Source organism: Cuculus canorus, chromosome 8, assembly GCF_017976375.1.
Source record: "Cuculus canorus isolate bCucCan1 chromosome 8, bCucCan1.pri, whole genome shotgun sequence".
NCBI lineage: Eukaryota > Metazoa > Chordata > Aves > Cuculiformes > Cuculidae > Cuculus > Cuculus canorus.
The window spans coordinates 26,840,383-26,855,621 of record NC_071408.1 but is presented as its reverse complement, the minus strand read 5'-3'; the positions used below and the strand labels follow the sequence as shown (position 1 = coordinate 26,855,621).

The 15,239-nt window shown below is 44.6% G+C and overlaps 1 protein-coding gene across 1 annotated transcript; it reads right to left on the bottom strand.

Annotated features, from left to right (window-relative positions):
- Positions 1–5,808: 5,808 nt before the first annotated feature.
- PRDX1 (peroxiredoxin 1) lies at positions 5,809–14,499 on the bottom strand. Its single transcript, XM_054072763.1, has 6 exons — positions 14,462–14,499; positions 10,236–10,352; positions 9,086–9,239; positions 8,686–8,808; positions 7,738–7,868; positions 5,809–6,197 (listed from the first exon to the last, which is right to left on the bottom strand). Exons 2-6 carry the CDS (start codon positions 10,339–10,341, stop codon positions 6,112–6,114), a joined length of 600 nt encoding a protein of 199 aa, XP_053928738.1. The 5' UTR covers positions 10,342–10,352; positions 14,462–14,499; the 3' UTR covers positions 5,809–6,111.
- Positions 14,500–15,239: the final 740 nt, after the last annotated feature.

Sequence of the window (15,239 nt, the reverse complement as noted above, 5' to 3'; positions counted from 1 at the left end):
TTTTAGTGTAATGTTCAAAACCTCTCCAATAATACAGCACAGGCTTCAAAACACAATTATATAGGTATAAAAGTACTTGAAATGGCTATTTCCCAAAAAAAGTAAATTGCATAACTACCACTTGTTAATATTATGTTTCTCGTGTTATTTTAGTTGATGTTTGCACAAGTGAGGAAACGATTTTATTTGTAATAACTGCATGTTTTGTTTTCCTAAAACACTTCCTAAAAGAAAATTTGAAACAGAATTGGATTGTCTTCAAAGTTTCTGGAAAACTCACATCTGTACGCTGAGTTGCCCTGGGGTTTTTTTCCCTCATGTAAATCAGAGCATGGGATAGGGGAATTCCTGTAAGTAAATTAAAGGAGAAGGTAGGGGTAATTCTGGATTGAAAAATACCTTACAGAATCTTAAATATATGCTGAGTCATTAGCTTTTCTATAAACGCATGAAACATCTTATTCCTTTTGAAGGAAGTACCTAATTTTAGGCTTTATTTCATGTCATAACCTTTTTTTTTTCAGTATTGTTCTCACTGGTCTTCCCAGATCATTCACTGCTGCTTCGATCATTTTTGTTTTTTAAACAGGCTCTTCTTCCAAAAAATAAAAAACTACAGCAATAAAAATGAAAAATAATTTCCCCTTTATTTTGTGAAAAGTTAATTTGATTTAATATGTTCATTTTAAATTACTGTAAGTTTTATTAATGGACATTAAAGGCTTTTTTTCTGTCTTGACAAAGGGTATTAATATCATTTGTCAGTGCAGATACTTCAAAAATACGTTGCTACAGAGCATGGAATGTAAACCTACTGGGCTTACAGTTTCAGAGGAGAGTGCAATCTTAAAGACTTCTTATATATTTGTATAGATACCGTCAATTGGTTTCTTGTACAGAAACATTCCAAATTGAGATGTGCGTCCCATTATATGCGTGATAATTTAAGTTTCAGGTGAAAGAGCCAAGTTTCACATTGAAGTCCAAACCTATCCTCACTAGGTGTGGTGAGAAGAGCTTACCACAGGCACATCGCTGGTGCATGAGCTCTGCAAACAATTCACAGCGTGATGGCAACCTTCTCCTGGAGCCACAGAAACGCACACAGCACAGATTAGCTGATGATGCAGAGTTGTTCGATCCGCACAGGCTTTGACCTGTAAACCATTCGATAACATCGTATTTCTCTGTTCTGCGAGGTGTTACAAGTGAAGGCACGGACATTCATTCTGCACACTGGACAGAGCTCACCACCCTACGGCTTCACACCACTGCTCTGCATTTCACCTCATTTCTGCCTTTGCAGAGTAGAACCACAGCATTTAAGTCCTCTGTGCTTTTCTGTCTAACCAGACACTGCAGCATACAGATTTACGCAGACTCACAGTTAATCCCGAACATCTGACTCACTGAGGATTTTACAGAGCATATGTCTCGTGTTCCAGTAGGTGTCCTTGCCCATGGCAGTGGGGTTGGAACTAGATGATCTTGAAGGTCCCTTCCAACCTTATGATGGTTATGATATTCTATATAATTCAATATAGAATAGTTATATCTATGTTTTTCAAACCATTAAAATGATAAACACCTTCATTTTAACATCTTTACATGGCTTGTTTTGATGTATTATATTACCAAAAAGTACAGTCACGGGGCTTTGGTTACTTTCCTAACTAAAGTGCATCATTTTGCAATACCTGTGAGATGCAAACTACTTGCTTTTGTTCTTTGACCAGTATTGATTTGTTGCACAGCCCCATTATCTGTTCCACAAAGGTCTGATGAAAAGGCTGCAGGACTTGCTGAGCAAACTACTTTTTAAACTTCATAATTTTTAAAATATTTTTCAAAACCGATGAGAAACTCTGTAACAAAGTGCTAATTCTTTAAACATTATTTTTTTGTCCTTAAATACATCTAAAAATAGGTACAGAATTGTTCATTTAGAAATAACATGCTCGTAAAAGATGTACAAAATCGAGTAAAAGTTAGGTTCTGTACATCAAAAATTGAAACTCATATTCAAAACTCTGTAAAAGATAAATACAGGTATTTAAACCGATCCAAATAATCTTTCAGGGATTATTTTAAGAGTGAAACTTCATATGCTTGTAAAATATGTCCTTCTGCAAAGTAGCAGCCAGTTCTATTAAAACTTCAGTAATCATAAATACAAATAAAGATAAATTGAAGAGAGTCACGATCGTGTATTTCAGTTTCTCTTTGTCTGACTGTGCTGAACCAGGTATTTTAAAGAAATTAATGAATTCAAGGTTATTTTTATAATAAGCAAATAAATTGGCAAAAAAATATGTGCACTCACATATTGGGGGAAAAGAAAAAAAAAACGAATTAAAAAAAAAATAACACAGGGAACAAAACCTTCGTTTGTGTCTCCACATCGCAGCAAAACGAGACCTTCCGGCAGAGGGTTGAACGAACTAAAGCAACTGACACCCAGCGCTGCCCTGAGGGCAACGCACGCAGCCCGCCCTGCAGCACCAGCCGTGCCCGCAGCCAATCAGAGGCCGATGTGCCACAGTCGCAGCCAATCAGTGGCCGCTGTGCCACCGCCGCAGCCAATCAGCGGCCGCGGTGCCCTCTGCGCGCGCCGGCCGTTAGTGAAGAGCGGGCGGTGCCGGAGCGTGAGGGCGGTGCCGGAGCGGCTGGAAGAGCTGCGGGTGCGCCGCTGCCGGAGTTTCCCGGTGCTTTGTGGGAGGGAGGGTCAGGATCGTTGCGCTGAAAAGGCTCTTTGTCCTCTACAAGGAGGGGTAAAGAAAGCAGCGAGTCTGTCCCTTTCGAATGGAGTGGTTTGGGTTGGAAGTGACCTCGAAGTCCATCCAGTCCCACCCCGTGCCATGGGCAGGGACACCTCCCACTGGCTCAGGCTGCCCAAGGCCTCATCCAACCTGACCTTGAACACCTCCAGGGATGGGGCAGCCACAGCTTCCCTGGATAACCTGGGCCAGTGTCTCACTCACCTTCATGGTGAAGAAATTCCTCCTTATGCCTCATATAAATCTGTCCCTCTCCAGTTTATACCCATTGCCCCTTGTCCTATCACTACAAGCTCTTGTAAACAGTCCCTCCTCAGCTTTCTTGTAGCCCCTTCAGGTACTGGAAGGTCACTATAAGGTCTCCTCTGAGCCTTCTCTTCTCCACGCTGAACAAGCCCAACTCTCTCAGCCTGTCCTCATATGGAAGCTGCTCCAGCCCTCGGATCATCTTTGTAGCCCTCCTCTGGACCTGTTCCAACAGCTCCATATCCTTCTTATGTTGAGGATTCCAGAAGTGGACACAATACTCCAGCTGAGGTCTCACAAGGGAGAAATAGAGGGGTAGAATCCCCTCCCTCACCCTGCTGGCCACGCTGCTTTGGATGCAGCCCAGGACACAGTTGGTTTCTGGGCTGCGAGCGCACATTGCTGGCTCGTGTTGAGCTTCTCATCAATCAGCACCCCAAGTCCTTCTCCATGGGGCTGCTCTCAATCACATTGTTCTCCATCGTGTATTAAAACCATGGATTGCTCCAAACCATGATGTAGCACCTTACACTCGGCCTTGTTGAACCTCATAAGGTTGCCACAGGCCCACTTCTCCAGATTGTCCAGGTCCCTCTAGGTGACCTCCCACCCTCCTGGTGTGACAACTGCACCATTCAGCTTGGTTAAATTCATTTTTAACACTTGAATAGTGAAGACATTTGAAGGATTCGATAAGGGCCATCTGTGGTCCCCCCCATGGTGAGGCGCTGAACTTGATCATTAACATGAGGGCCCTCAGTCTGGGCACGGAGCAGGCTTATTTACCATACTATCGGGATTTTGCAGGACTTCATGTAGAGTTGTGTGATGTAATCGCTCAGTCAAACCAGCTGCAGATTTACTTCCAAATAGGATCAAAAGTCACTTCACTTACACCATCACGATTAAGAAGTCCATTCCACAGGACAAAGACCACACAAATACCATACCCTCCAAAGAACCGCTGTCATCAGTTTTGTGACATTTCATAAAATCATAGAACATCCTGAGTTGGAAAGGACCCACAAAGATCGTACAGTCCGACTCCCATCCCTGCACAGGACAATCTCAACATTCACATCATGTGTTGAGGGTGTTGTCCAAATGCTTCTGGAATATTGTCAGGCTTGGCACAATGCTTCCCTGGGGAGCTGCTCCAGTGGTCCACGAGCCTCTGAGTGAAGAATCTTTTCCTAATACCCAACCTAAACTGGCACATCTTCCTGACATTCCCTCAAGTCCTGTCATTGGTCACCAGAGACAGAGATCAGTGCCTGCTCCCCTTCTGAGGAAGCAGTAAACTGCTATGAGGCCTCCCCTCAGTCTTCTCCAGGCTGAGCAAACCATGTGACTTTAGCTATTCCTCATAGGGCTCCCCCCCTTTAAACCCTTTACCATCTTTGTAGCCTCCCCTGGAGGCTCTCCAGTAGCTTTTGATTTTTATGCTGTGGCACCCAAAACTTCAAGGCTAGTCTAGCTAGACACAGCTAAGGCAAGTTTTAAATTGGACTAGCCCTGACGTGACTCCTTTTCATTTGCTGGGAAAGGAGTTTGATAGACATAACTTTGTACCGAACCACACTGCATTAGCATTCATTCACTTACGCATGTATTAACACAACTTATGCCACCCTTCTGTGTTAGCCTTATCTTCAAGTGAAGAATAATTTTGATTTTTAACTACTAAGCAAAACGATGCAATTAAGCATCACTTCAGTGCATCTTCAGGAAGATCGGGGAATTAGCTATTTTAGTTTTTATTGTAGCATATGGTAGTAAAGCTTCTATGTGAACTCTATTTATAGTTTCCATCTGCACAAAACAAGTTTACTACTCAAGGCATGCAGCTTTCACTTCTGACTCACCTAAATAGCCCTGGGCCTCAACTTTGTTATTGCTTGCTAAGCAGGACAAGACTTGTTTACTAGAGGAGCTGAAGTTAGCTTCAATGTCTTGGCCTTGAAACTTTAAGGGTTATATCTTTACAGGTACATAAAGATCACAGGGTTTTAACTCCCTTATATTGTTAGGCAATAGCTCCTTACCCAAATCCTCAGCTCTGAAGATCAGGAACTTTATTACAAGCCACCTTTAACAATGAAGCTACGCAGCAGACACAGCTTTACTGTAACTTAGGGCTATAGTCATGTGCTTTTGAGTTTTACAGTATGCATATAATCATTTGAAATACAAAGAGATTAAAGACAAGGCTGCGCACATTTGAGTAACAGATTTTATAGTGCCACTCTTCTTTTGATCTTAGTCATATGACAAGCTAATGGATAATTGGCATATTCTCACTCCCATTTCACATAGTGGTAGAGATTAGGGATGGATGTCATATATCCAAGGCAGTTTGCTTTCCAGAAAGCCTAGTCTTCCACTTCCATACAGTGTTTGAGCTGAATGGATGATTACCAGAAATTCAGCATGTACAGTCACTTTTGACCAAAGTGGATGCAGAAATGACTAAGTCAACATGGTACATGAAAATATGCCCAGACTTTGTCAGCCCCAACTGTGCTTTGTGCTCTGGGCACTGCTGTATTACTCAAGTCTGACTATCAAACCATATTACTTTACCTAGGAGGAAAGTCAGGTTGAGTGCAAAGAGTACTTCTGCAACATAAAAACTTAAGTGTTACTATCGCCATTCTAACATAGCTGGAAAAGGCCTTTAGGAGCTGAGACACCTACAGACTAGTCAGCTTACAGTGCTTTCAGACATGCAGCCTGCACTGCTTTCAGGCCTCCTGACGACTACACATAAGAACAGTAGACAGCATGCTCTTTCCACAAGTTTATTTAATAGAGTTACAAAAGGATACCACTACTCGATATGCAACACATGGCTAACCACATACACTGCGCTATCACTGAAGTCAACAAGGCTTGATGTACAGATATTAATCATTAATAATTTCTATGAATGTACTGTCAATAGGACAAACTTTCCTTCAAGTAAAAAAGTTACTCTTTATACCTATAGCATGAATCCCTTGACTCAGATGCAATGACTTAGTCAAAGTTCAGTAACTGATGCTTGCTCTTTACGTAAGGCATACTAGTTTCCACTCAGACTGAAAGTTTATTTCTGCTTAGAGAAATACTCTTTGCTTTTCTGAACATCAGGCTTGATTGTGTCACTGCCAGGCTTCCAGCCAGCTGGGCACACTGAAATGATAAGAATGTTTAAGTCTTATCAGCTGCTCCTGCAGAACATGCTTTACACAACATAAAAGTGAATTAGCAGCTCCAAACACCTAATACGTATTTGCAACATACAGAAAGTTCATTGTACAGTGTTACATTATATTCAGTTTATTTTACTCATTTCCATCTGTTCATCAGATAGGAGCACCCAAGAAACCAGGCGTTTGCCTGTGGAACAGTGGGCCCTTTACACATGCACTCCTCCCCACATCGCTTAAAAGCTTCACAGAAGCTTTTGGACAGGTACAGTTGGGCTTGATGATCTCAAAGGTCTTTTTCCAACCTAGTGATTCTACGATTCTAAGCTTAAGAGCAAGGTAACACGAACTCCTGCAGCTTGGGTCAGAAGGCCTTACAACTATTACTATCCTTACCTTTAATTAAGCCTAGTCCCATTCTCCAGTTTAAGAGAGAAGAAGAGTTAAACTGTCCCCAATTCCCCTATATGGCTATCAAAAGGCCAAAGTGCAGAGGTTGCATGGCCTCAAAATTGCAGCAATTTCTGAGCAGCACTTTTTTCAGCTACAGGATTCTCAGCTTCCAAGTATTGCTACACACTTTATTCTGGTTTATCCAGATTTAGATGAGACTGCAGTCCGGAGAAGCTTTTGCCAGCTTTTGACTACTCCAGGGCGTACTAAACCCCAATAGGCTGCATTTGAATGACATGTGACAGCTCCATCAAATTAGGCATGTCTCCTCAGCTGACAGAGGATGCCATACAAGTTCAGAACCACTGACGCTCTTCAGGCTATAGCATAGCCACAATAGCAGCTTGTTTTAATAAAATCTGCCATTGATTTACCAGTTGTGAAGCAAGTTAAGCATGACCAGCAGCAAAACCTGTCATTAGTTAATTAAATCACAGCTGAAGGCTACTAATACATATAGAAATGTTGTCTCCATAACCTGGTTCAAACCTTTCATCCGCAGTGTTTTTTTGGTAACTCCTGCAGAAAAGCTACCAGCCTCGAGCAGTTCATATTACTCGAACTCTAGGCACAAAGATTCTCATCCATTTTTCCCCTCACTACACATGGATATAGATCATCAGGCTTTCTAGGAATTTACATGCTTAGAAGACAACATTATTAGCGATGGTTACCAGTCTAACAAATCTGACAGAGTCCAAATTATACTTGCCCTTTCAGGTTAAATTATTATATCTTCTTTATTTGTCTCATGTATTTTGCACGTCTAATTGAAAGTCGCAAATGTTACATGCTTGTATAGATGCAGATATCCAGCGTCACATTGGTTTAAGTGATATTTCAGCATTAGCAAGCCCTCAATGGAACATTAACTGCAATAAGATACAGTTCTATGGTGTCCTTCAACAAGCAGCTCTATGTGACCGGCTGCATTTCAACAGGCACAGTTACTTGCTGTGTGCAGATCTATACATGTACTTAGTACCTTTCAGTAAACCTCAATTTAACCTGTCCCATTAACAGATGTTTCTGCAGAGAACACTAAGATCAGAAAGAGGAAGAACCCTTACCTTCTCCATGCTTATCTGTAAACTGGAACGCCTGGACAAGTCTGAGGGTTTCATCAACACAACGGCCAACAGGAAGATCATTGATGGTTATCTGCCTCAAGATCCCCTTCTCATCAATTATGAACAGACCCCTAAAAAGCACATCCTAAAGTTAAACACAGCCTTTGAAAGATAGATTAGGCTGAAGTAAGTTTCAAAAACTCAAGTTCAGTATTCCATTACAGCAGTAAGTTGTGTTTTCTAGTGCTACTGACCTCTTCCCCAAACCAAAGACTATCAGTGTACACACAGCACTGAAACATTAGTGGCTGAAAGCCAGTGGGAACTAGGAAGGACAGGAAGTAAGTAAAAACACTAACATGGGAAAGCAACACTTCCTATTTAAGGAAGACACTACTGGAGAAAAAGTGGAAGGGAAACAGGAAAAGGGGGAATTGAAGGAGAGGCACTCTTAGAGTCAAAGAGCTGTTCTCAAGAACAACACACCCCAGCAATGGTTCAGTCCTCCAAAGTTCGCGGAAGTTCAACTCCCTCAGCAACTTTAACTGAGCAGCTGACTAAAAGATAAGGCATGGATTTTAATTCATCTTCACTTTAATCACTAGATTAAAAACCTGTAATGACTTACATGACTAAATAAGTCTCGCATTACCAATGTTTACGGAAGCTCACCTCCATGGGACTCCTGGATTGTGCAGAGAGGTAACCAAAGGCAAGCAGCAGGCATTTACCTAGCTTACCAAAACCATGCAACATCTAAACAGTGACAACAAGTACACCTCCCCTTGTAGGAGTGGTGGGTAGCTTGAAGCAGTTTACATCTAGAATGGCTGATTGCTTCAGCTTGCTGCAGGTGTTGAAGCATAGCCAAGCCCTGTTCACCTGCCATGCTCCGTCCACATATTGCAACATAAGACATAACAGCAAGTTTATCTTCTCACATATTACCTGTATGCAATACCTTCATCCTCTTTAAGTACTCCATATTCTTTGGCAATGACACGATTTGTGTCAGAAACCAGTGGGATTTTCATAGTCCCCAAACCACCTTGTTTCTTAGGAGTGTTGATCCTAAAATGACAAGTTTAAATGTTAAAAATAGACAGTTCAGAGTAAGGCATGACAGAAGCTGGCTCTTTCTGCAATACTGCACTCAAGTCTGCCATGAGGCAAGAAAGGAACTGAATAGTATTCTTGGTTCTGTTCTGAAGCACCTTGCACTACCAGTACTTCCCAAGTGGTTTTATTTGGGTGCTTAGGTAAGCAAGTTTGAATACGCTCAGGATTCAGTTCCTGCAATAACTGAGACCAGGGAGAATACTTATTAGGTTCGAAGGTTGATTCCTACCAGGCAAGGTGACAAAAGTGAGAGTCAACAGAAGCTCCAATTACTTCACAGTTAATTTTCTTGAATTCATCAGCTCTGTCACTGTATGCAATAATTTCAGTTGGACAGACGAAAGTGAAGTCCAGGGGGTAGAAGAAGAACACAACATATTTTCCTAGAAGAGCAGGATAGCCAGTTAATCTCTTACCTTTACAGGAGTTATCATATTCAATATCAACCACTCGAATACTGAAAGAAGTGAAAGTGCTTGATATGGCATCACCTTTAAAGATTAAATGGCAAACTACAGATGCCTGTTTTACTCTGCTGGTGGCAAGCCCATAAAAAACCTACAGGATTTACACTTCAGCCAAACAGCACTTACAACACTTTTCAAGGCCACTTTACAGCTTATAAACAGAACCCTACCCAACTGGAGACTCTAAAACTAGACTGTCAGTTTGTCTCTCTACCGAGCTTCCTCCCACAGGCCTGCTCAGAGTACCCCAAGCACCTACACTAGGAGATCCTATGCTTGACTACTAACAGAGTGGAGAAGTGCTATGGGTCTGAAAGGCCAAGGAGACATTTTCATTAAGTGGGTGACCAGTCTATACCCACTCACTGCCATCATGTAGCCTAAGGGCCACAGCTTACAGTTAGAAATGTCTCTTCCTAAAGCCATCTACATCAGTATTTGAATAATTCAGGCTTTTCCTTTGATTTTAGGCAGCTTTTTTGGCAAGTTTTTTTGCCAATACCCTAGAGAATGGAACTTGATTGGTCAGAGGAAAGAATCCACTTTCAATTGACTGAAAATCTGCAAGTGAAGATATTTTTGCTGTTCCACATAGTACTCTGGAGATGTAACATCAGCTTCATCATACAACAGACAGGACAAATAAGCCTAATCCAAGATTACAGTGTAGAGGACTTTTATGCTACTCAGCAATAATTATCCTAGCTGTAACATTCAACTGGGCTGCTAAAAGCTTCCCAAGCATACTCCAGCCATCACCAAGAAACACATCACAAGCTGTGTACTCAGGCTACTGCTAAATGGTCACTATCGCTGTGAAATAAAATCAAGACGTATCTGTCATTGGATGCCCTTCATTCCTGCAATATGACTAGATTATACCTGTGTAATTCGGGACACGCATAAGCTTACCTCTATAGTCAGAGAGTTTGATGTCTTTGAATTGGCCATCTGGCATTACAGCCGTGGCAGTAAACTCAGGGGCTGGTTTTCCAATGAAAGCCTTTCCTGAAGACATCTTGGCTTAATCTAGATAAGAGTTAATAACAAGTTTAAATAATAGTGCATTTGCATCTGGAAGTAAGCATTTATTCAAATCATCTATCAATTTATATTGAAAACCAAAGAGTTTAATCAGCACTTGATCTTGCAATACAAGGGTTTAGAGTGAAATTAGTTTTAGCTTTGTCAGCTGGGTAGGCCAGTCAAAACACTAGCATTTTTCCCCTAAAGAAGAAACGCAGTAAGATGCAGGCAGTTCAATCACCACAACCTAGACATGCAGACAAAGCCGCTACATAGATTACTAGCACTTCCAACATCTATGGCTCACCAGTCGCCCAACGATACAGTAAAGGTTATCTCTGGACAGCAACAGCTCACCACAGTCTGGAAAAGGGACAGCCTTCTAGAGTTTCAACAGTAATCAGAAAGTCTGCCAGTCTCACTTGGTAGACAAGTTAAAAAAACTGTACTTTAGAACTTTTGATGAGGAGACCCTTGTTCACGTTTACAAGAGAATTTAAGACCTCAAAACTTTATTCGTCCGTTGATTCCAGGAGAAAAGAACATTTGTTAATCTCCAGGAGCTGTGCTCTGCATAACTACACTTAAGCCTTTCAAACAATTAAACCCTGTTTTATTTGCAGCTACCAAGACTCAGAGCATACACAGGAACAACACTGTGCCAGCAATTAAAATTTTACAAGTCTTAAACCTCTACAGCCAAGTCCTTCCCTGCCTCCCACCCCTACTGAAAAGGGCTAAGAGGGTACCACAAGGACAAGAGACATACTTCTGGCTGCCTGCCCTGAGAGGTTGGCCATGTTATACGCCCTGTGCAGTATTTTACTCTGTCTGGGAATGCAGTATATCACATTAGAATTCCAGTTACTTCCACAGCATAATCTTTTAAACAGCTAACTTTATGAACCATGTTTCTTCAACTCACAAAATCTTAAAAGTGATTTCACCAAAGTCATTCTTTAGACTGCTACAAGCAGTAGCTCCCTTGAAGATAAAAACATCTGAAAGGTTAGCATGGGCCTCATGTTGCTATGGAAAGTCAAGATTCCAAGATTCTTCCAAGTCCTGCTGCAAGGCACTACATCCATTCTATAAACAGTTTAGAACACCATTTCTTGGCTCCTTCCCCATCACTCTCTCCCTGGAGAACTAGTCCAGAAGCCACAAACATCAGCCTTCAACCCAAGTTTATCAGTTTGAAGTCTTTTCATTATGTATGACCTAGAAAGCATCTCTTACATAACCTGATGGTATATAAGCAGTACTCTGATACCTCTGTTTTCTTTTTGAGAAATGCCAACCTGTTCAGTGTTTCTAACCGCATTTTGCAACAAAGCTCTTTATCCCCATGTTCACCCAACAGTTTAGTCTTTGACTGTATCAGACTGGGAGACAATCTTATGAATGAAGGTGGCACCAGCGTTCATTGGTTCTACTGACACATTCTGGCAGGAAGTCAATGATCCCTCTGCTAAGCATCTCATGTAGCCACAAAGGCAGGTGCAACTCTGAAAAATGCAGTCCTGTCAGAGGGATTAGAGGGACAGCCACTGCACAAGGTTTATCCAAGGTACCTCCAGCTACTGAGTTTGTATAAAATGTGCGACCCCACATTCTGTGAGTGAGCTACATTCTTCCGCTTTACTCAAGCTCAAGGTCATCCTTTTGCTCAGCACTATGCCAGCCCTCCTACATTTGTTCCATCCGCAATCCCCTGGAGTATATTAGATATGCAATATCAAATAAAAAAAACTACCACATGGCTCTTTTTAGGTACACAAAAATCTTTAATACCGGCAGATTTCAGTTGCCTCATACTGCAGGAGAGCCATCTGCTTTCCTCAGGGTACCTACTGCGCCCTGCCCACATTTCTGCTTTCCTGTGCAGCGTCAGCAAGTGTTCTCACATGTTCTGCTTGGATTTTAAGCCACAGCATTTCCTAACCCACAGAACAGACCACAGACGCGGCATGTTATTTCCTTTCATTCTAGAGGAAAGGAGAATGGACGCTGCAAATCAGGTCTGCTTGAATACAGTCAGAATACCTTCCTGTTGCTCGTGGCCATACATGGCCTCAATTATCTTCAAATAGCAATTATAATTAAGCCAGGCCTGCACTCTTCACTAGTAATTTGTACCTTTAGGATATCTCGAGCATAAGCAAAAGGCTGTTTCAACACACACTCTCAGCCTTCCACTCCAGACTGTCACAGACATGCGGCTGAGCCACCACACTGCGGTCAGACTGTGCGACGCAAGCACCCATCCCCTGGGTGCGGGGATATTGCAGCCCCACACAGACCACAGGACACCCATCTCCTGGGTGCAAGTGCACTGCAGTTGGGGTCACCCAGACCGTAGGGCACTCATCCCTCAGGCGTCGGTGCTCCAGAGCCAGTCAGCCATCCCCTTGGTGCGGGCACACCACAACCAGGGTCACTCATCCCCTGGGCTCAGATGCTGTGCAGCCATGGGCACCCAGACCACGGGGCGCTCGTGCTCTCAGTTCAGGCACACCGCAACCAGGGTAACCCATGCCCTAGGTTGGGGTGCACCATAACCATGGACAGAGACTGCAGGGCACCTATCCCTTGGGTGTAGGTGCTCCGGAGTCACAGTCACCTATGTCCTGGATGCAGGCACTCAGCAAACAAGGTCACCCATGCCCTGGGCTGAATCAAAGGAAGCGTAGCCAGCAGAAGGAGGGAGAGCATTCTGCCCCTCTATTACTGTCTTATGAGACCTCATCTGGAGTATTGTGTCCAGTTCTGGAATTCTCAACATAAGAAGGAGATGGAGCTATTGAAACGGGTCTAGAGAAAGCTACAAGGATTATCAGAGGGCTGGAGCACCTCCCACGTGAGGACAGGCTGAGAGAGCTGGGGTTGTTCAGCCTGGAGAAGAGAAGGCTCCAAGGAGACCTTAGAGCAGCCTTTCAGTACTGAAAAGGCTGAAGGAAAGATGGGGAGGGACCTTTTACAAGGGCGTACAGCGATGGAACGAGAAAGGGCAAGATTTAGATTAGCTATTAGGAAGACATTCTTCACACTGAAGGTGGTGAGGCCCTGGCACAGGTTGCCCAGGGAAGCTGTGGCTGCCCCATCCCTGGAGGTGTTCAAGGCCAGGCTGGGTGGGCTTTGGGCAGCCTGAGCCAGTAGGAGGCATTCCTGCCCATGGCAGCGGGGGCCCCCCTGCGCCCCCAGCCCTTCGTGCATCCCGGGAAGGGCACACGGCCTCGCTCCCCGCACCGGTGCCCCCCGCCCAACGGAGGGAAGGAGGTGGCTCCGCAGCCCCGTTGCCCCCCGGCTCCTCGGCCCCAGCCTCCCTCCGCCCACAGACGGGGAACAACAGGCACGGGAGAAAGCGGCAGCCCCGCAGAGCGACCGCGGCGGAGAGAAGGGCGGCCCTGCAGAGCCCGTTCGTGCAGAAAGAGAGAGAGATGAGTGGGAGAAGGCGAGAGCAAAAAAAACAGAGAAAGGGGGGAGAGACGGGCGAGAGCGAAAAAGAGAGAGGAGGGAAAAACAAGGCGAAGAAAAAAAAGAGAGAAATGGGGGAAGAGAGAGGGGCGAGCGAAAAAAGAGAGGGGGCAGTGCAAAGAGGGGGAGAGAGGGCGACCACAAGGAGAGAGAAAGGGGGCAGAGAGGGCGACCAAAAGGAGAGAGAAAGGAGGCAGAGAGGGCGACCAAAAGGAGAGAGAAAGGGGACAGAGAGGGCGAAAAAAAAAAATAAAGGGGGGGCAGAGAGGGCGACCAAAAACAGAACGAAAGGGGGAGAGAGGGCGACCAAAAAGAGAGAGAAAGGGGGGAAGAGGGCGACCAAAAAAAATAAAGGGGGGGAGAGAGGGCGAGCAAAAAGAGAGAGAAAGGGAGGAGATGGCGAGCATAAAAGGGAAAGAGGAGGAGAGTGGGCGAGCAAAAAAATGAGTAGAAGGTGGGAGAGAGGGTGAGGGCAAAAAAAAAAAGCGGGGGAGAGTGGGGCAAGTAAAAAAAAGAGAAACGGGGGAGAGAGGGCGAGCAAAAAAAAGGAAAAGGCGAGAGCAATAAGAAGGGCGGGGGGGGGAAGAGGGCGAGCAAAAAGAGAGGGGAGCAAAGAGGGCCGCCGCCGCACTCACCCGCAGCGCCGCGCTCCGAGCCCCGCGCTGCGCCGCCGCCGCCCCTTTATAGGCGCTCGGCTCTCGCGAGGCCCCGCGCCGCTCCCGGCCCCGCCAGGGCAGCATGACGGGGCAGAATCGCCCCCACCCTTATCGCGGCGGGGACACGGGCCCGGCTGCTGCTGCCAGCGCGGGGGGAATGTGACTAAAGGGTGATAATTCTCCGGACAGTGTCCCGGGAGGTGCCCTGGAAGCAGCCGGGGTGAAGGCTGTTAGTGGGAAGGGAGGAAGGATTCCGGCGAGAAGAAATTCCTCTTTTAATGCCTTTATCTAAGAAAGCTCCAATCCTTAGAAGCCGTCAAAGAGGCAGAGGATGCACAGGATTCTGGGGGAAAATAAGAGAAGATTGGCGTGTCGCATAGATGGATGGAAGTTGACTTAATTATCAATAAAACCAGACCTGTTAACAAAGCAATGTGCATTCACAGCGTTCTACAGGTATGGGGTCAAATCTTTATCATAGAACCATAAAATACTTTGGGCTGGAAGACACCTTAACGCTCATCCAGTTCCAACCCCCTGCCATGGGCAGGGACACCTCCCAGTGGATCAGGCTGCTCAAAGCTTCATCCAACCTGGCCTTGAACACCTCCAGGGAGTGGAAATGTTCCTCTGGCTCTGTGCTATCAGCCAGCTCCTCCACCCGATTCTGACTCCTAAGGCTTCCACTGATTCTTCTCCAGCAATGGGAAGACTGATCCAAGTCAGCAAGCAAGCTGAAAACTAAATAAAGTCGAAC

Excerpts from the sequence above, each read along its gene's own strand:
- PRDX1 (XM_054072763.1), bottom strand. The coding sequence starts at position 10,341 with ATGTCTTCAGGAAAGGCTTTCATTGGAAAACCAGCCCCTGAGTTTACT. Across the intron at positions 9,240-10,235 it reads CAAACTCTCTGACTATAGAG|GAAAATATGTTGTGTTCTTC; the intron begins GTAAGCTTATGC and ends CTGCTCTTCTAG. Across the intron at positions 7,869-8,685 it reads GATGAAGGTATTGCATACAG|GGGTCTGTTCATAATTGATG; the intron begins GTAATATGTGAG and ends TGTGCTTTTTAG.